This window comes from Sabethes cyaneus, chromosome 3, assembly GCF_943734655.1.
Source record: "Sabethes cyaneus chromosome 3, idSabCyanKW18_F2, whole genome shotgun sequence".
NCBI classification, from domain to species: domain Eukaryota; kingdom Metazoa; phylum Arthropoda; class Insecta; order Diptera; family Culicidae; genus Sabethes; species Sabethes cyaneus.
In genome coordinates, this window is record NC_071355.1 from 237,429,161 (window position 1) to 237,450,466 (window position 21,306).

The window sequence follows — 21,306 nt, forward strand, 5'->3', positions numbered from 1 at the left end:
ACGATACAAATTTGATTGCCTGGTGTTTTCGTTAGGCAGCACGGATCGATTTCGTGATGTTATGATGATATTTGTTGCCGTTTGCTTGCAGTCATTATTTTCAGTCGCGTTCATCGACTGATACTCCGCAAGTTTTCGAGCAAAAGATTCAGAAGGTTTCATCGAGATTCATGCGCACTTGGTTTCGACGAACTGAAAATGAGTTACCTGTCACTTCTTTAGTCAGATTCTTTACGTCCTGCTGTCACTATCAGATTTCGGTTCAGATAAACAATGGTGCCAGATATTGATAAAGAATCTGACTAAAGAAGTGACAGGTAACTCATTTTCAGTTCGTCGAAACCAAGTGCGCATGAATCTCGATGAAACCTTCTGAATCTTTTGCTCGAAAACTTGCGGAGTATCAGTCGATGAACGCGACTGAAAATAATGACTGCAAGCAAACGGCAACAAATATCATCATAACATCACGAAATCGATCCGTGCTGCCTAACGAAAACACCAGGCAATCAAATTTGTATCGTACAGTTCATAAAATCGCCTAAATGTTGAGCTCGAAAAAATATTGTTCGAACTTTTCCTAGCAACTTTGAACAGAGTCACGCACAACAATCATTGTTGAGCAAATCAGGTTTAATGATGACAGGAGGCCGTGAGTGACTGAGCTCCAGTGTCTTTTCTTTAGTCAGATTCTTTAGATATTGAAGTTTGAAGCTTTGGTGTATTGGTGTATTGCATATTAAAAAAACAGGCATTTTGTAGATGTTCCACATTTTCTCCGGATATGTACCTATCTGCAAAGACTTCTTCAAAATTTGAACCGATTTTAGTGGATAATTTTGATTATTTCCCATCAGACGTGCGTTGTTTTTGATCTTGTTGACCGTCACTGTGCGGTTCTTGAAATTTTTGTGGAGTTAAGCAAAAGTCTTCCAAAATGTTTGGCATCCCTGCGGCCAAACATTCTTGATAGGAAAAAAAACAGACGAAAAAGTTCATTGTGCGTGTTTTTATCTACTGCGTGCTAGCAAAATTACTCGAAATTCGATTGTTAATTTGATCCCGTTTGTTGAAAATGCAATAAAAATCAGTATGAGTTTTCTGCAGATAGATTGCATTTGGGCTGTGTCTTCAAGATAGATCATACGCTGGAACTATTTGAACCAGCAGAGAAGTAAACATATTAGTCATCGATCAGCCAAATCAGCGCTTACTGTGGTCTGTGGTGTGTAGATTGTTTTGTGTGTGGGTTTGAGGAAGCAGTAACGTGGAGACGAAAAGGGGAGGAGGAATTCGTGTTTCGTCTTCTGTGTGGAAGGTGTCATCAGCCGAAGGATCGAACCAAAATAGCGAAGAACCTTGCCCCAAAAACTCACCAACGATGGAAAATGAAAGTATAGAGGTATGTACAGGAATCTGGTGTGACCTCATTCGTGTATGTTAGATTTTAGTGCACCGAATCGATCGTGCGACCTTCGAAAGTTTTTGCGAAACTAACAAAATTTATTCATCCTTTTTTCTTCTGGCAGGAAATTTACGTTCAGCACGGGGTCACGTTGAAGAAAGCAAGTGCCACATATTTGTCGGCTCTGAACACCGAAGGAATTTTGTATTTTGGTCGCTACCAGAAGGCTCCACTGTATTTTTTCGAATGGAAACAAACGGAAACCTGCGAGGTTCTGGACATTGAATGCCAGGACAGCGGCTGGTCGTTTGTCGATACCATCGAATCCACATCCTCGATTCCAATGCAGCTGGAAAATGGCGCTTCGTGCGACAAACCATCGGATGCCAACCAACCGTCAGCGAATCAAGCGCAAAAGAGCAACAAAATATCCATTCAAGTCCTTCTGCGAGATCTGAAGGGAATGGAAATCGTCCGGAACGAGCTGCGCTTGTTTGATCAAAATTCTAGTATTCACAGCCTTTATTTGTTCCACCATGGATCGCCACATTCGTTCGTCGATTTCCTCGAACGAAAACGCTTCATTCGGAAAAGCTCACGACGGAAGCAGTTCTACGAATGCTTCCCAGAGGAACCGGACAACGACAAACTGCAGAGATCGTTTTCCGAACTGAACATCGAAGACATCCGGAGTCGACCACGGGCTAGCACGTACATGGACTTCATGTCCAAGCTGGCGACGGTGCACCAGCAGATACTTCCCATCGTTAGGCAAACGGATATCGTGTCCGGGTTTCGGTCACAACTGAATAGCCCACAGGATGATATGGAAAGTAATGACGTTGACAGTCACAATGGGGAAATACAGGAGATCAATGGTACGGAGGTGGTACCGATGATGACGAAGAAAACGCGACAACTGGTGCCAAGACCATACGCTCTGCGTGGAACGCCGTTGAGCAGCGAACAGTGGGTCGAATTTCGAGCACCCAATGGATCAATTTTGAACCCAGATCGGGTAAAGGAAATCATTTTTCGAGGGGTGAGTATAGGTTGATTACTGCAATAATTATTTTGAACAGGTCTAGGAATGAATTTAAAATTCGGTACAGCTTTAGCTGTAGAAAAAGTTTCATGACGTGTTTTTTTAAATTTTCTTTATGATGGTATCTTATCAGCTGACTGGGCTCAACAGCTGGCGTCTTTCACGTTAGAGAGAGGGACAAGACAGCTTCACTGGACTTGTCATAACTTGATATCTCTTAATATTATTTCAAACTGATTATGATGCACAAATGCACCAAAAAAATCAATAATGGACTATACAGACAACAAAGGAATAACCCGTTGATATGGTGAAAAGTACTTTACTTTAAAAAAAACATCACATTCCAAACCCGATCCTGCCAACAATGAAGAGTCTTCCGAAGATCCACAAAAAGGCAGGTTATGAAATGAGAGAAATTGTTTCGGCAGTGGGATTTCCAACAGAAAAATTGGCAAAATGGCCAGTTTACTGTTTACATTGGTAGAAAGAACCGAATCAAAACAAGATTGAGATCCACTAAAGACAAAATTGAATTGTTAAATGCAGCAAGGGTTTACAAAATTGCTTGCAGCCACTGTGAAAAAATTTACATTGTAAAAACCAAAAGGAACCTGGGTATTCGCTTTAAGCAACACAAGTCTGAACTGAAGTTAGCAAGGCAAACAAAGAAGCAGGAAAACGGATACCTTACCCTTTTAGGTCTAAAGTAGCGGAACATATATTTGATAATATCCATCCATTAACCTCCGAAAACATCTATCTCCCACACTCTATTAATGAACCATGGGAGGAGAGTCTTGAAATATGTAAGCAACAATCCTCCTCGCTTCTTAAGAATAATCCACGAAACAATTTTTCATGACTTTTCAAGCTTATTCCAAACCTAACACGACATGGGACGGATTCCGGAGTGACTTTTTTCCATTCTGGCATTCTTGAAAATTTCCCATAACATAAAATAAAATGCTGCTTCACCTACCAAAGTGCTGAAGAAGGCTGTAACAGTTGAAATACGAATCTGCGGACTATTTTGTGTTAGTGGATAATTTGAACAGCTATGTTATAGTTTGAGTATAACTATAGTTATTATAAAATTTTGTAAATATTCACCAGGTAAATATGCAGGGTTTCGTTATTTGGTCATATCCATATGTAGCAGAATAAGACGGAAATTTTTTTCTTTACCCCTTTGCTTTATATTGGTCAAATCAGAAGAAATTTGAGTTTTCGGCTCGGCATAGGAGTATAGTCCGGAGGTTGAGCAGGGGAAAATGGTTCAAAAAACGATTTGTCTAATCATTTCAAATCGAAAGTAGCCGAACACAGTTCAAGGACAACCACCTCATATCTTCGGCGAACATCCATCTCCTTTGCACTGTTAACGGAAAACTAGCAGTCATTAACTTTTCGTCGGAGAGCCCAATTTCGGAAGCAGTTTTTGGGTTCAGAAATGGGATTCTGTTTATAGAAATTTATTCACTTCATTCTTCTTGCCAATCTGAACACAGCGAATATATTTTCATGAACAAAATTTTTGTTTCAAACAAAAAAACTGCTTTTATAATTTGCAGAATCGATGACGAAACATTGCACCTTAACGTTTGTTGAAAATTAGATGCTGCAGAAAGCCTACAACTTTATTGGCAGCAAACCGTCTAAATATAAAGATGTGCGTTACTCGGAGAGGCTGTTAGAGTTAATAGGATTGCAGCAACTGGCCCTGCAATTGTCCTGTACTCTAACAGCTGGCTGCAAAGTCTGTCGTATAAAAACAGAAGGTCAAGTTTCGATAACGGAATGTAGCACCTAGCCTTTGCTTTGCTTTGGGTTACCATTACATATGAATATTTAAACTTTTGAAATGTATGGAATTAGGACACCTTACGGTATCTAGCATAGCAGAACATAATCGACCATACACATCATGTATGGCTTTTTTATATTGTTTATGCAGGGACAAAATTTTCATAGACAGCACCTTCACGGTGCCGAATAGGATTCGCAAGGTGCCAACATGCGCCTACCTATTTAAAACTCTCCTGCTGCCAATTCCAGAAACTGGGTAAGGAAAAAGTTTACCTCACCATGTCTTCTACCGATCCAGGACGATATGTTCTGCCAACGCCTAATAGAGTCCAGCCTAACTCTGTCCCTAGCGCCCCTGACGTTCCACTGCCTAGGGCACTCAATGTCCTCACCTAGATGTATGCATATGGGAATCATGACTGCAATAACCCCAATCGCATCCAACGATGTGGTACGGTAGCCGCACGCAACGCGCAGTGCCAACAGCCTGAACACCTTGTTCAGACATGCTTGATTGCGCTTAATCTCCAAAGCCGTGGCCCATACCGGTGCACCATACCGTTCCACCGACATGGCAACGCTGGCGTCTCTTACTGCTGCTAGGACCGTAGCCGTTCGGCAGTAACCGCCGTTGACGCTTTACCACAAGCATAATCCACATGGCTGGTGAAGTTCATCCTGTTGTCTGCCATAACACCCAGCTACTTCACACTTCGTTTGGAGACAATCACCTGTCCTCCAACGATTATTTTGGACTCTAAGGCCGACTTGCGATTTCTGATCATCACTGCTTTCGTCTTGTGGTGGGCCAATCGTAGATTGACGCCCGCCATCCAACCCTCTATTATACTTATGGCGTCCGATGCCAGTATTTCCACCTCCTCTAGAAACTCGCCTACCACTGTAAGGACGATATCATCGGCGAAACCAGTGATCTCGACCCCAGTGGAATCGAGTCCTGTGGAACACCCGCTGTCACTTTGTACTTCTTCGCCCCATCCGCCGTGTCGTACACTAGCGTCCGGTTCTCGAAGTAACTTTTAAGCAACCTTCATAGAAGGTCCGGTACCCTCATCCTATGCAGCGCTAACGCGATTGCACCCCAGTTAGCGCTGTTAAAGGCGTTTTTGACATCGATTGTCACTATGGCACAATACCTGTCGCTTCGTCTTTTCCGTTGCATAGGCTTCTCGGCCCTCTCCACCACGGACTTTATGGTGTCTACAGAGGACTTCCCCTTACGGATGCCAAACTACGAGCTTGCCAGTCCGACATCACTGTCAACCACAGGCGTCAGCCTGTTTAGGATTACCCGCTCTAGCAATTTGCCTAACGTGTCCAATAGGCAAATTGGCCTGTACGACGAGGGATCACCAGGCGGTTTCCCCGGCTTTGGCAGCAGTACCAATCTTTTGACTTTCCACCGGGCGCTTTCTTCGTTTTTAAATCCCTGGCAATTACGACGAGTTCCTCATTCGTGACCGGAATGAGGACATCATTTGATTGATCGTACGGGGTTGGAGGGCACCAAACTGGATCGTGTTGCGGAAAGAGCCCTTCCACGATGACTTTCAGCTTTTGAGAGCAGGTTTCCTGCGGAGCGGATGTACCCTTCATCTTTTTCGTCACCACCTGGTATGCACCACCCCAGGGGTTCGAATCCGCATCGCGGCATAGCTCCTGAAAACAGGATTTCTTGCTACGCCTGACCTCCTTGTTGAGCGCCAACCTGGCTGCTCTAAGTTCGACCCCTCGAGCTTCAGCGTCTGCATCGGTCCGGGTCCTCTGCGCTAGCCTTCTCGCTCTGTGGCACCTGGAGCGGAGCTGGGCAACGGTATCACTCCAACAGTATACCAAGCGACTCAGGTTCGAGCGGTTGCTCTTTGCGCTGAGTGCTTCAACGAACAGGTCTTTGTCGAAGGACTTCACTTTCCACCTCCTCCCTGTCGACTTCAACCCGCGTGGCCGTAGCATCCGTCGTTCAATCGTGTACCGTATAGCTTGGTGGTCGCTATGCGTGTACTCATCTGACACCTTGGCAAGCAACGTTGGGCTGCAGAAGGTGATATCGATGATCGATTGTTGTACCCCCCTACAAAAGGTACTGACGGATCCCACGTTAGCCAGGCAAACATTCGGCTTGGACAGAGCTTCCAGCAAGCTTTGCCCCCTAGGGGTAGTGCACCTGCTACCCCTTTAGATAGCCCAAGCATTGAGGAGGAGACCAATGGCAACGGGTTTGCGACCCGTGAGCTCGTCGGTGAGCACGTCTAGCATCCCGTCAAACTGCTCCGGCGACCACCTAGGTGGAGCGTAGCAGCTACAGATGCAGACGCCATCGACCACAGCAATCACGAACCCTTCTTGGTTGGACGAAACCACCTCCTGGATCGGCTATCTACCCATCACAGCAACCGCTGCCATCCGACCCTTGTCGATTATCCAGTTGGCGCCGCTCCGGGGGATCCGGTAGGGATCCGCGATAATGGCAATATCGCACCCCGTTTCGGCTGCCGTTTGCCAAAGCAACTCCTGTGCCGTCTGTCCTATACACAGTGGACACCTGTGGCATGCATATTTCCCGCTTCGGCTGTGCAGAGCAAGCACCTGGGGGGATTGCTACATCCCCTGACGAAGTGGCCATCTTCGGCGCACCGCCTGCACAGCTTAGACCGATCGGGGGCCTTACACTTGCCGGCCCGATGGCCAAAGCCCATACACCTGAAACAGCGTTCAATACGCCGTTTGGACGCAAGTGTACAGACTGACCAGCCTACCTTAATTTTGCCAGACGCCAACATTTTGTTGGCGATGACCTCTGGCACGTTTAAGGTTGCGGTTTGCATATCGCCTTCCGCAACCGGATGTCTGCGGGTGCCACATCGACATTAAGCTGATCCCGCAGAGCATCCTTCAGGCTCTATTAGGCGTTGCCGTCGTAATTTCGTCGAGGTTTTTACACTCGACAAGAACACGCTGCGACAGCGCCTTGACCTGGCCCATTTCACCCAGGGACTGCTCAACCAATTCCCTGTAGTTCGAGCTCTGAACCGTTGGGTCCGTTTTGAGCTCGAAGAGCATATCCCTCGCCTGGGCTCGGCGGGTCTTCACCACGTTGGCCCCAAGCTCCTGCAGGATTACCTGTCAGCTTCACTACTAAGACGTCGCACAGTGCGTTGAACGTATGGGACTGTGGGACAAAAATCAAAACTGCTAATTTTAGACATTTTATCAAGCTAGTGTAATGAAAAAAGTAGTTTGTGATAATCGAAGCTAGTATTTGCTTAAATGTCTTAAAATATTTACATAATGGCAAAAATGTCCCAAACGCCAAATTTTTACGCAAGCTTTGCCAGAGTTTTTTATCATTATATGGGTTACCGTCGGCTATATAACTACCAAAGTTGTTTGTGAAAACGGCATTTGTACTAGAAATACTTTGGTAAATTCAGCAATGCCATCTAGTGTTAGATTGAGCAGCACTCGAAGATCAACTTTGGCTGCAATTTCGGTAATCGAAAAGTTTTCCTTCAGTGCATGAAAGCTTGGAAAGCTATGTTTATGGAAGACGTTTAAGCATTTCTAAGCAAAATATACTTTCGCACTAACAAATCTATATCTGTGAACAGAGCTAGTGTTTAAGTAATACTTAAGCCTTTTTTACTATTCTCAGCCGTAACGGAAAAGTAAATAATAATTTTCCGTGGCATAATTTCAGACAAAGTCTGCCACTCGACGTTCTGGTTTTGTTGGGCAATTTTTGAAAACCTTTTAATTAGACCCACAATACGAGTTTCCAGCAGGAAAATCGTTATCATTGATTCGTCATTATTATCAACCCGAGAAACGGAAGAAAACGGCAGCCGGTATTAAGTTTATTAATTTTTTTAAAGAAATATTTACTCGCTATATGAAATAAAATCGCTTTAAGTTTAATTTTGAACAGCAATAGCACAAAGCTTCATAAACAGTGGTTTCTTTTAACAGGGATAACATAATATAGTAGAATCAACGGAAATCTGACGGTTTAACAGCGCTTTGATATTGAAACATCTTGCAGAGTTGCAGGTAGTTGCAGCTGAAACCTGTTCGATCTTGTTGGAGACACTTTGAACAATTATTCTGTGTATATTTTAGCTTGGAAGTCGGTGGAACATTTTTTAAATCAGTAATCAAAGTTGTAGTTCTGTTTTTTTGAAGGACAATATCTATGTCGTTTCTATGGAGCGATTTTTTAGGAGTGAGGTCAAAATGAATTCCTTCTATAACCAAAATTTATTCTACTAATCTTGAATGTTATCCTCCATTTTAAAGATTTTGATTACACAAACTGTGAAACTTTTACGAGCGTGATGAATAACCTTCAAAAATAAAAGCAAAATTTGTAAGCAAAATCCACTCGGCAACTTGACAGTTTGAACGCTTGTAATAGTAGTTGTGACGCTTTCCCAAGCAAACTAATACTTGTTTATATAGCAGAAGGCACCTATAAACAATTCTAAATAGTTAGTATGCCCGACTAAAAAAAAGTGAAAAACGATTTTTGTCTATGGCTCAACGCACTGTGCGTCGCCCTTATGAGCCCGCCTTGGCTTTGGCTTTGCAGCCGCAGCCTCGCCCGTTTTGGGCTTAGGCGATTTACGCCTAACCACCCGTCAGTCGCCCTCCCCGGTCCCGGCAGCACCATCCGGAACCGCCTCCGCGTGTTCGCTAGTAGAGGCGCGATCCGAAGTCCGCTGCCTCTTGGCCACCAGCGTTGTTCCATGGTCGGGCGTAGCCGCCTTGCGCTTGGCAAGCGGCGTACACGCTTGACTAGGCATGGCCATAGCCTTAGCGGCTATGACCAGAGCTTCGACGATCTCGCATCGCTGCAGAAGCTCCTGCCTCTCCACCTCGGCAGCTATGACGGTAGAGCGGAGGCTCACCGCCAGCTTTTTAATGTCGAGGTGGACATTTGAGCTCGAGTTGATGAACGAGTACAAGTCGTCCATTAACCTTTTGGCTTCCTCCAGGTTGCTACTGGCGCACCCTTACAATCGCAGAATGAGAAAGGAAACGCAAGAGGTACTGGAAATTAAAAGCTGACTTTGTTGATAGAATTCAGAATTTGAATCCGCTAAAATAAAATTTGTTTATTTAATATACGCCCGGATCCTCGATAAGGGATAGAAAAAAAAGTCGCTTACCATACTCGCTGGCAATTGACTTGAAGCAGGCGTTCGACACCATTCATTTAACGAAGCTCGGGCCCACCCTGATCCCGCTTGATATGGGACTGTCTCCAGCCTTAATTAACAGAATTATAGAGTCCTGCCTGATGGGATCTGTAAAATGCTACGGACAAAAAAGCAAAGCCTTGGGTTTATACCGTCTTTAGACATTACCCTTCTTTATCGACAGACTTTGCAGCCGGCTGATAGAGTACAGGAATATTACGGGACCAGTGCTACGGACAGCGAACCCCAACGACTGTGAGAAAGCGTGATATTAAGCAAGCTTGCCCTCCTAATCTTATTGAGTCCTAATTTATTTATTTTGATACTCCATCATGTTTTATTATTGTTTGTTTAATCGTGTTTTATTAATGTTTTATTAATGTTTTGAATTTTGAACATGACCATCACCTAAGGATGCCTTGTATTTTAGCATAAGCAGATGATATTCCTCTCATTTGCGAAGGTAGAGAAGATACTCTGGACCCACTATTAGCATCTGCAGGTTAACAGATTAATACCAAGAAGACAAAGGTGCTTATCCGTAATCCTCTTGATATTAGTTGAACTGACTCAGATATTGTATGTAGGTTTGGAGGATACGATCTGTCGTGTTAACCACTAAGTTGCGCTATTCAGGAGCCTTTTTTTATTCAGCCGAGAGCCGGGGTGGCTCTTGTCGTATGAAGAATTTCTCTTCATTGTACTCGGTCCTGGGCTACTCGTTGCCAATTCGTTGCGCATCTCGACACACGCAAGTCGGTTTCAACCTGGTTGAGCCATCTAACATGTTGGGCCCCGCTATTCCTGGTGCCCGGAAAGTTCTTGATGGTAACGGATTTCACTGCACAGTCGTCCGGCATACTTGTGACGTTGCCGGGCCACCGTAGTCTTCCAACTTTCGCCAGGTGTACGATCGGGGTTACTCCGAGCAGTGCCTGTAGCTCGTGATCCATTCAACTCCGCCATTCTCCGCTTTCCGTTTGTACTCCACCAAAAACAGTCCGCAACACCTTTCGTTCAAATCAGGAGCCTCAGACTATGTCACAAGTAGCTTGACTCGTAATGAGATTACCGCCGATCGAATGAAGATCCTGTAGAAGAATACTTTAAAGTGGGAAGTGATTGTGTGCTTATACCACACCCTTATTACTCCGGTAGTTACTTAAAGCATGAAGATCTCCACCATACTCAAGCACAGTCGGGATGATCTACGTTCGATGGAGTATGAGATGTTAGCGAAGTTGATAACCCTCTGTGAGGATGGTATTAAAGTGATAAAATATACGGAAAATTTATCAGACTCTGCCATCGCAACCCAACGAAAAACATACGCATTATGTGGATGGTAGAGAGGAAAACTTTATTGCTGGAGTGGAGCAGCCTGAATGAGAGGTCGACGAAGTTCAGTCGGAGACCGAATCTCTTGATGTAGCACTTCTTTTGAAAGAAAGAACTGTCAACAACAAAAACAGAATAGCACAGCTGAAATACTATGGACATATTTTAAGAAGCTGGAATGAAGGTATACTGAGGACAAAAGGATTGGAAGCCTTGCCTTTGCTTGGAGAACCACACTTCGACAAGATATGAAAAGAAAATTGGATTTCCAGTTGAAGTCTGGCAATTCTTTGAATCCGACTGAAACTACAGCAGCAAGAGTGGAGAGGAGCACTCCGTCGGGAAGTATCCGAAAATACGGAACGAATCTGCATGCAATGTCAGAACCCTCAGTGAACCATCACGAGCTGGTTTGCTTGCTCGAGAGCTACACCGAGTCGGAGTGAAGATCGCTGTTAATCAGGAAGCTCGATGGCTTAATTCCGGAGAAAGGGAGTTCCTGTTCAGTAGACCCTATTGCAGGCACTTCTTTCAAGTACCACATCTACTCAGGTGACGGTAGAAAGGCAGAATATGGAATCGGTTTCGTAATTTTTGAAAAGTAAAAACAACTTTATCAGCCCACCATCAGCTTTTCAGCAATATATGGGAAACCGCAACTTTTCCGGTGGATTGGAAGCAGCGCATATTGGTCAAAGTCCCTAAAAAAGGAGACCTAACTGAATGCGGTAACTGGCGTGGCTTCACGTTGCTCTGTATTACACTCAAAGTACACTGTAACGTAATTCTCTACCGAATGCAGGAGAAGATTGACGCTACTCTCCGGCGGCAGCAAGCCGGATTCCGTGCTGACCGGTCATGTGTAGACCATATTAATGCTCCGCATTATCAACGAATTCCAGAACTCTCTTCTGCTAGTGTTCGTTGACTGCGAAAAGGCGTTCGACCGACTCAATCACGAAAACATCTGGGGCGCACTTAGGCGTAGAGGATAAGTTCCAGATAAGCTAGTCCATCTCATCGAGGCTCAGTACGAGGCGTTCTCGTGCAAGGTTTTGCACAACGGCGTCTTGTCCGACCCTATAAGGGTTACTGCTGGCCTGAGACAGGGCTGCATCTTATCACCGCTTCTGATTCTCATCGTTATGGATGAAATATTAGTTGGAGCAATTGACAGTAAACCAAATCGAGGATTGCCTTGGAATCCTCTAACGATGGAGCAGCTAAATGGCCTCGACCTAACCGACGACATTGTCTTGCTCGCACAACGCCGAAACGATACGCAGTGCAAGTTAGATGACCTCTCCGAGAGCTCCCAGGCAGCAGGTCAGACGGTAAATGTAGCAAAAACTAAGTCTATGGTAGTGAACGCTGACAATTCACCCAACTTCGCAGTAGCGGGACAACAAGTTGAGCAGGTAGACGTCTTTCAATATCTTGGTAGCCACTAGCCAGACAACGCCCGATGGTGGTACCAAGACTGATATAGCCACACGGATCAGGAAGGCCAGGGGTGCCTTTGCAGGTCTACGAAACATTTGGCGCTCAAACCAGATCACTCTACGTACAAAAACCCGAATCTTTAATTCAAACGTTAAATCCGTACTGCAGTATGCCTGCGAAACGTGGTGCGTCTCAGCGGAGACAACGCAAAAACTGCAGGTATTCATTAACCGGTGCCTGCGATACATCATTCGTGCCTGTTGCCCTGATAACTGAATATCCAAGGAGGAACTCCATCGTCGGTGTCATCAACGGCCGATAGCCACAGAAATTCGGGAATGTAAGTTGAAATGGATCGTACACACCTTGAGGAAAGGAGCGAATGAGGTCTGCAGAGAAGCACTCGACTGAAATCCACAAGAACTGCGTAGAAGAGGCAGACCCAGATGCTCATGGTGACGCAGCCTAGCCAACGACATCCGGGCTGTAGACGAGAACCTGTCTTGGCGACAGGTAAAAGCCATGGTAGGTAACCGTCAGCAGTGGAGATCTCTGGTTTCATCCCTTTGTTCTGCCGGACTGGCAGACACGGACACATAAGTAAGTAAGTAAAAGCAACGAGTTATCCGACGAAGACCTTTAGATGACCGTATATGTGTGTTAAGTATTTAGAGCAAATTCTTCAACTACAGCCTAATCTATGTTTACGCATCGATAAAAGATAAATCTGATGATACTATAAGGCCGAGTTCTACGACAGGCTCTAAATTACTTATGAAGAGTGCTCAAAACATGACGTTAAAATCATCACCGGAGATGCAAATGCGTAGATCGTTAGGGTGAAATTCTGCCGTCGTGTCATTCGAAGACTTAGCCTTCATTTGTCGACCAATCAAAACGATCTTAGGCTCATAAACTTTGCCGTGGCCAGAGGAATGGCCATGTGTAGCACCTATTCTCCACGTCTAAATATTCTACAACACCTGGAAGTATCTAAAGGAGGCTCGAATTGAGAGGACACATTTTAAAATTCAGCGCTTGGCGATAGTTGGCGTGGCTGCGAAAAACGCCAGAAAACATTAACGAATCGCGAAATAGCAGAAGGAAGATACAATAAGGCTTTGGAGGGAATTTTTCAATAAATCAGCTGCAAGAGAGGTGGCCGGGACGACGCGTAGAAGACAATGTAATACCTAGTTTGATGCCAAATTCCACAGAATGACAGATGAGAAGAGCCAGGTCAGCAGTCACATGCTCACTGCGGCTACACATGCGTCAGAATACAGAAAGATATAGAGAGTGTCTGCTGATCTCGTTTGCTCGTTTCCTCAATGTGTATCCGAGCCACTTCCTCCTGGTTTCTTGAGTTTCTGTTGCTATAGACCGTTGACGACATCGATGATGGAATTCCTCGTTGGATATCTAGCTACCAGGCACGAATGAGGCAGGCAGCGATTAGCAAATCCCTACAGTTTTTGCGTTGTCGCCACTGATCATGCAAAATTCAGCTGTTGCGACTAAATTAAAAAGACTCGATATTAGTGGCAGTGTGTTGCGTTCTGCGGGTTCTTATCTTTTAAGTCGTAAATTGATTGTAACAGTTGAAAATTTTCAGCCTGATGCGTTTTCGGCCTCGACTGCAATCCCGCAAGGTAGTCCTTTAGGGCTGTTAATCTTCCTGCTGTACTTCAATGATGTCAACCGCATACTTAAAAGCTCTCATATATTCTTCACTGACGATTTGAAAATTTACTTGAAGCTTCGCTCCAAAGTTAATGCAATTCGTCTTCAACGAGAGCTTGACACCTTTATGGATGATTGGTACTATTTGAACTGTATGTTTGTCAAACGTAGCGAATTCGACCTGTGATTCTGAACTAATAAGTTTTATGGTGGCGAAGTCCGACGTGTCAACCAGGGAAAGGGGCTCGGCGTGATTTCGGACATTTAGGTATCGTTTAATCGGCTTGTTTTCATATTCACTAACGTGGTATTATACTGCTCACTCATCCGTTTGACTTTCAAATATGATTCTATTGTCTGGCACCCATACTATAAAGACAGGACGGAAAGGGTTGAGTTCAACGACGAATTTCATGCCATGCTCTCCGTCGTCATCTATCAAAAGCATAGCCTAGGTGCTACATTCCGTTATCGAAGCTTGACCTTCTGTTTTTATACGACAGACTTCGCAGCCAGGTGTTAGAGTGCAGGACAATTGCAGGGCTAGTTGCCACGATCCTATTGACTCGAACAGCCTCTCCCAGTCGAGATTCGAACATACGACGACTGGCTTATTAGGCCAGCGTCATACCTCGAAGCCAACTGGGAGGCACAGTCGTCATCTATCATGGCGAAATCCGCTCCGACTACCGAGTTACAACAGGTTCAAGTGTGATGTAGCGTCGCAAGTGCCTGGTGTTTTGTGGAATAATGATTAGTTGACTTAACAGGAAATTAGCAGTCACTAACTTTTCGTCGGAGAGCCCAATTCCGGAAGCAGTTGTTTGGCCCAAATGCGAGGTTCTGTTTATAAAAATGTAAATACTGTATTCTGTTTGCTAATCTGAACACAGCGAATATATTTTCATGAACAGAATTTTTGTTTCAAACAAAACAACTGCTTTTGAAATTGGCAGAATCGATGACGACTAATTTCACCTTAAGGCATGGGGAAAGGAAGCGGGAATTCTCTAACGAAATATCTTCCAATACTGAACCATTTAGCGAGCCGTTTGACCTAATTGATGCTTTTAAATACAGCTAGAAATTAAATAAATGTTTAGTTTGGATTGCATTACAAAATATTTCATCTCATTTATCTGATAGAGTGCATTATTTGTCCAAAATACCAACAATTTTTCTTCTTTTCTTCCCCTTCAGGGCATCGACGAGTCCATCCGTGCGGAACTGTGGAAGTACCTGCTCGGACTGGACCTCTGGGAGCACAACAGTGCTCAACGCGATGAGCAACGAGCCGCCAAAACGCAGGAATACTTCCAGATGAAGCTGCAGTGGCTGACGATCACCCCCATCCAGGAGCACAACTTCACCGGCTACCGGGAACGCAAGTGCCAGATCGAGAAGGACGTCAAACGGACGGATCGTACGTACGAATTTTTCGCCGGCGACGACAATCCCAATCTTGCCAAGCTACAGGACATCCTGATGACGTACGTGATGTACAACTTCGACCTCGGATACGTGCAGGGAATGAGCGATCTGTTGGCGCCCATTTTGAGTCTGGTTCAGAACGAGGCGGAAAGTTTCTGGTGCTTTGTCGGTTTCATGCAGCGAGTATTCAACAACTTTGATATCGACCAAAAAGGAATGAAGCAGCAGTTGGAAAACCTGCGGACACTGCTTGCCTTTGTGAATGAGGGACTGTATAACTATCTGAAGGAAAATCAATCGGAAAATATGTACTTCTGTTTCCGATGGTTGTTGGTGTGGTTCAAACGAGAGTTCGCCAATAAGGATATTATGCAGCTGTGGGAGGTTCTATGGACGGGATTACCGTGCCCCAATTTTCATCTTTTCATCTGCGTGGCGATCCTGGATCAGGAAATGGATGTTTTTATAGACGGTCAATTTACATTTACCGAAATTTTAAAGCACGTCAACGAACTGTCCGGCAATTTAAACCTGGTAGCCATTTTGGAACAGGCAGAAAGCATCTACCTGCAGGTTAAAGGTACGCTCGATGCATCCAAAGAGGCTCTGCCGGAACTGCGAAAGCTAATCGGCGAGGAGGTGGTGAGTTCGAATGGAACCGGCAGTGACGACGATGACGACAGCTGCGGTATGTCGATCGTGAATGAGAAGTCCGCCGAATATCAGGAAATGATGCAACGAAAGGTGGACGAAGCATGCGATCTATCGATAAGCTATGCGTTTTTCTAATCTAGTGGACTAGCGGACTAATCTAGGACGAGTGCTGATCGACGGAAGTCGAAAAACGATAGCTGAGCTTTTTACATAGTAATTTTTTTTTATGAAACCCCTATATTGTTAATCCCGTTGCAAAGCGAAGGACATGAGAATAAAAAAATACGGTCACGAGGCGTATTGGTAAAAAGGCGGCTTTTTGGCGTTAACATTAAGGTGATGTCTTCTCATCCATGAGTAGAAGTTAGTCTTAGTTATACTGTAGAAAATGTACAGCTATGTTTATTAAAAGTTTTCGTTTCGAAATAGAAATGTATACTCTGGAAACCTAACGTTCAGTCGTTCTCCGCCTAATATTAAATTTTAAAAACGTCTCGTGTTCATCGAAAGTAACAGGTTTTTGTTTTAGATCAAATGAATATGATTCACCAGATCGTAAACTGCGATAAGGATCATTTTTAACGTAAAGTAAATGACCCCTTTTCTTCAAAGACGTTAAAACGATAAGTTTGAATTTATCGTTTGACGTTTCAATAACAAACAAAACTGTGGACGCTACCTGACGGTAAACAAAAGGTTGCGTATAGTTACTATAGTGATAGTTAGGAAGTTTTACTCTGCTGACGACTTTCGTTCGGTTGCCGTTCAAATGAAAAAGGCAACCTCCGAACTGGAGAAAGCGAAACAAACCAAGGAGAGAGCCCTTCGCAATCGCAACAAACGAAAATACAAACGCAACAAAAAGGGCTCCAAGCAACTGAGAAAAACTTTCGATCATAGTTTCGTGCACGGGAAAAACTATGAACAGCAGCAGCAGCAGCCGCGGTCATCGTCGTCTCCACGGGTGCCACCAGCGACTGCGACCGCGATGTACGACGGCCATTCGTCGACGGTTCCTAGCTTCGTTCGGGTGAGACATGCACAGAATGTCTGGATTAAAACGTACCAGAATGTCGTGAAGTGGCAATACCAGCATCAGCTGAACTACTGGAAGAATTGCACGGTGCGGCTGCGAGCAGAAAACGCACGCCTTAGGCGACGCCTCGCCGTGCAGGACTCGGAGGACGAAGAGGAAGAAGGTAGGTGCTAGGTTCGATGTCCGTGTTGGTAAACTGCCGCCATAACTCTTACGCACCCGGCTGCCCTGTGAAGTCGATTCGATAGCGGTCGTGTTTTTAAATGAGATTCAATCACGATATCTCGACATAACTGAAATGGTTCGAAATTTTTTTGTAAACGCTAACATCGAGTAGTGGACGGCGCGACCTGTTTTCGTGCTGCAAAGCTATGTGGTTGCGTAAGAGTTTAGTTTTCGGGTATGATTCCACCCGCCACATGACCCGCATATTGCTGATTTATTTATTTTTTTTAAATATCTCATTCCATTCAAATCGCATACGTGTGCAGCACAACAGCGGCAAAGGCAAGCAGCAGCAGCCGAGAAAGACACAGCCGAGGCTCTGCTGGATGAAGAGTTTATCGCGTTTATGGAAGTGTCCGCCAGGCATCGGCTAGAGCGGAGTCGACTAAAAAACGAAAGTGTTCATTAATTAGATTTATGAATAAATTAAGAGCGGATTAAATTTTTTGAAGTACGTATATCTTGCCATTCGGAATTAATCTGTATGTACATCTTTACGTAATTCAGTGGGCTTGGGAATGTGTTCGGAGGCGAAAACCGGCATTTGGCAGTTGACACGATAATCGATTACCATGGGGGAAGACAGAAAATGGAGAAGCAAAAAAAATAACACTTGCAGTTTTACTCCATACGCCCGTGCACGGGCCTGCAGCGACTTCGATAGAAACCTGTCCTGCGCTATGACCTAAACTAGCACCTGCAAACTGCATCGACCCGTTTGAGTCACTGATTTAGCTAGAAGCGCTTTCCTAATCGAAGATTTGTTGCCGACAGAAATCGGTCACTGAGCTGAAGTTTTGTAATGAATTGGTTTGTCGTTTTAATCGATAAAAGGATCTATCTCCCATGGTAATCTGTTCTGTTTCTTTTCTTTCTAATTAACAGTAACAGTTTAATAAATACGGAATTCCATCTTAATTATGGGTTAAATTCCACTTTTTTATAGAGACTGGCTATTTCATTCGCCTATGCATTCGCTTCTGTATTCCACAATTATGATTTCCAAATTCAGTAGCAATAAATTTTATAATGATTACGTTGACAGTTTTATTCAAGGCATAACGCTTAAATTTCTGAAAACAATTGTAAGGAAACGATTAGTCGGTGGATTTCTTCTCTCAAAAAGTATATCACCGATTCAGTGAAGATTTGCCAAAATGACCAAAATACGTTTTAAAATTCGTCAATGGAGATGAAAACGCACAGAGTGGTTGAAAGCGAGAATTTACTCTTTTAATCATTGGGAGACCACCTTCCTTCGTCGTCCACTGAGAATGGCCCAAGAATAGCAATCCTACTTTCCTAGTTGAGATGTTCGAAAGCGCACTAGGAGATAACCAAATGTGGACGCCTGTTCTCAGATTAATCATATTCTAATTGACAGAGTGTTGTTCGACGTGTCAAAAATTTCACATAGACGCATTTTCTCCTGCAATATGAGAAGTAAAGAACCAGCCTAGCAGTCACGAGTTCTCTGCGACTTCAGGTCACACCATAGACTTTTAAATAGAATCTAAGACGCAGGAATTGTGAGTACGAAGAACAGGAGCTTACCAGCCCCGAAGATACCTTACAGAACAGTCAACAGCGTCAGAGACAGGGATTTCCCTATGTCAGTGATGTGTTGCGTTAAGAACGGCAGCCTGTTTGCTGATAAACCGACAATTATAACCAGATATAAAGAGTAATCTGTTTCGTGAATTTCAAGGCGGCGTAGGATTCAGTTAAGTGGCATAAGCTATGTTAGAAAATGCTTAAAAATAGTTTTTCAACGGAACAGATGAAGCTAGAGGGATCAACATCATGCGTATGAGTTTCGGGTGAGACCTTCGGAGACACTTTTGCACTCTGAAATCTACTATTCAACATTCCTTTTGACAGCTAATGTGCAAAGAGACGATGCCGTTAACTGGAAATTTCATGCTTCTTTCTGTACAGATGATCGCTGTCATCGGGTTATACTCGATGATCATGGGGCTGACGGTGGATTGAATGTCTACCGCGTTTTAGCTTTTGTGAGGGCGTTCCTTACTGAACCGTCTTGTGATTCGTGCCGTTGTCAGAGAAAGCAGTGACTAGAAGACCCCATTTTAATACAAAACATCGGATTGTCATGAATGATATATAAGAGTCAAAGTCGAGCTTAAGCTTCAGTTATTCTTATGACGGGTAGCTCACATGCTCAGGTATTACTATCTATCTCCTTTTTTCCTGTTTTTCTACCGCTACCGCAACGGACCCAGGACAATCGATTTCGACGTCTTTAAATGCTCTATTGGTAAAGGAGCCATCTTGACATGGTTGATATATTTGGAATTTAACCCGCTGATAATCATTTATTACATTCCCATGCTTGCTCGTGCCTGGTGGCCTGACAACTGGATATCCAACGAGGAAGTCCTTTGTCAATATCATCAACAGCCGATACTTACAGAAATTCGTGAACGTAGGTGGAAGTGGATCGGACACACCTTGAGGAAAGAAGGTGGTGCCGATGGGGTTCTTCAACGGAACGGATTTTACTGCACAGTCGTCTGGCATGCTTGCGACGTGGCCAGCCCACAGTAGTTTCCCAACTTCGTCACTATTTTTGGCCGCAAAATAGTCCTCAACGCCTTTCGTTCAAATACGGCAAGTGCACGTATGTATTCTGTAAGTTACAGTTTCAAGTCGTAGATTGGCGTAGTCTGATTGGCGTTTTGTACATCGTCAGTTTTGTCCGGGGGCGAATGCTCTCCGATCGAAGCGTCTTGTGCAGTGAAAACTGGGCACAATTTCCAGCTTGAATACGTCATTGGATTTCCTCACTAGTATTATTGCCAGCGGTGACCAGATTTCAAATATACGAATTTATCAACCACTTGCAGTTCATCGCCGTCAATGGTCATTGTCCTTGAGTGCCAAACGTTGCTTTCTCTGGAGTCTCTTTCTACCATATATTTGGTTTTCGACGGATTGATTTGTAACCCTATCCTCCTAATTGCGAAAAGATTTGTGGGAATTTATCAAGCCGGCTCCGTGGAAGATCGGTCAACAACGGATCAATTATTTACACTGCGGCAAATCCCCAAAAAATCATTGGCTTCAAAGCTGCATATGATAGCATCGACTAAAAAGAGCTAAGGAAAATCATGCACGAGGACGACTTCCCCGGGAAGCTAATCGAACCGATTGAATCTTAGATGTATGGTACACAGTGGGGGGGGGGGGGCTCCGTAGCCGCAAGGTTACCGAGTCTGCTTTGACAAGCGAGTGGTCGTGGGTTCGAATCTTATTAGAATCAAGCCATTCGATGTCAAGTAACTTTAGCATGGGTTTATTCTCAGGCCCCTCCATATACCCTTCCTTCATGCTGAATTCTTTATATTTATCCACTGAAGCCTCCTGACAGTGCAAATGTCCCTCCTATAGTTAAGTGTACTGGTCAGAGGTACGAATGAGTCCTCGCCAGGGGCGGCTATAATATGGGATAGTGCTGGTAGCGAGGAATAACTGGGTAAAGTAGATCAAGCTTTGAAGGAAGGGTAAACCCCAATACACACAAGCACGCATAAATTTAATAAGCATATCGCTCACTCAATAGCGATTATAGCAAAAAGAAATGCAGTGCAGGTCATACAGCAAACACCCGGGCGATATTACAATAGATCAACTATACTGGTCGCAGTAATGAGTCCACACATGAAAAAAAAATGGTACACAGTGTTATTTATTTATTTATTGTATATAAGGGTGCTCAGCACATAAATGGCTATCAGCACCTATTTTTTATAACAATGTAATATAGGTGGTTGTAATAACAAACATAAGTATTTAAAATTAGTGCTTCCCAGGCAGAATATATTGTACAAAGAGAATTCATGGAATTAAATAAACTAAACCTATGGTTAATAAGATGGGCCGTTTACCCGCGACCTACTCGGGGTTAGTGTATTACAAATTATTATATAATTCGGTATCTTTTAAGAATTTGAACAGATTTGGTATTTCAAAAGAATTTGTGTCCAAGATACTTCGAAAA

The 21,306-nt window shown here is 44.1% G+C and overlaps 2 protein-coding genes across 2 annotated transcripts; both read left to right on the top strand.

Annotated features, from left to right (window-relative positions):
- Positions 1 to 1,007: 1,007 nt before the first annotated feature.
- LOC128742079 (TBC1 domain family member 15) lies at positions 1,008 to 16,459 on the top strand. Its single transcript, XM_053838291.1, has 3 exons — positions 1,008 to 1,402; positions 1,530 to 2,447; positions 15,140 to 16,459. Exons 1-3 carry the CDS (start codon positions 1,382 to 1,384, stop codon positions 16,157 to 16,159), a joined length of 1,959 nt encoding a protein of 652 aa, XP_053694266.1. The 5' UTR covers positions 1,008 to 1,381; the 3' UTR covers positions 16,160 to 16,459.
- Positions 16,460 to 16,759: 300 nt separating this feature from the next.
- LOC128743755 (uncharacterized) lies at positions 16,760 to 17,743 on the top strand. Its single transcript, XM_053840415.1, has 2 exons — positions 16,760 to 17,223; positions 17,552 to 17,743. Exons 1-2 carry the CDS (start codon positions 16,794 to 16,796, stop codon positions 17,692 to 17,694), a joined length of 573 nt encoding a protein of 190 aa, XP_053696390.1. The 5' UTR covers positions 16,760 to 16,793; the 3' UTR covers positions 17,695 to 17,743.
- The last annotated feature ends 3,563 nt before the right edge of the window (positions 17,744 to 21,306 follow it).

What these genes read in the sequence shown, in the direction of transcription:
- LOC128742079 (XM_053838291.1), top strand. Translation starts at nt 1,382, where the DNA reads ATGGAAAATGAAAGTATAGAG. An exon ending in TGGAAAATGAAAGTATAGAG is followed by an intron (nt 1,403 to 1,529) that starts GTATGTACAGGA and finishes TTCTTCTGGCAG; the next exon opens with GAAATTTACGTTCAGCACGG. An exon ending in AGGAAATCATTTTTCGAGGG is followed by an intron (nt 2,448 to 15,139) that starts GTGAGTATAGGT and finishes CTTCCCCTTCAG; the next exon opens with GGCATCGACGAGTCCATCCG.
- LOC128743755 (XM_053840415.1), top strand. Translation starts at nt 16,794, where the DNA reads ATGAAAAAGGCAACCTCCGAACTGGAGAAAGCGAAACAAACCAAGGAG. An exon ending in GGAGGACGAAGAGGAAGAAG is followed by an intron (nt 17,224 to 17,551) that starts GTAGGTGCTAGG and finishes ATACGTGTGCAG; the next exon opens with CACAACAGCGGCAAAGGCAA.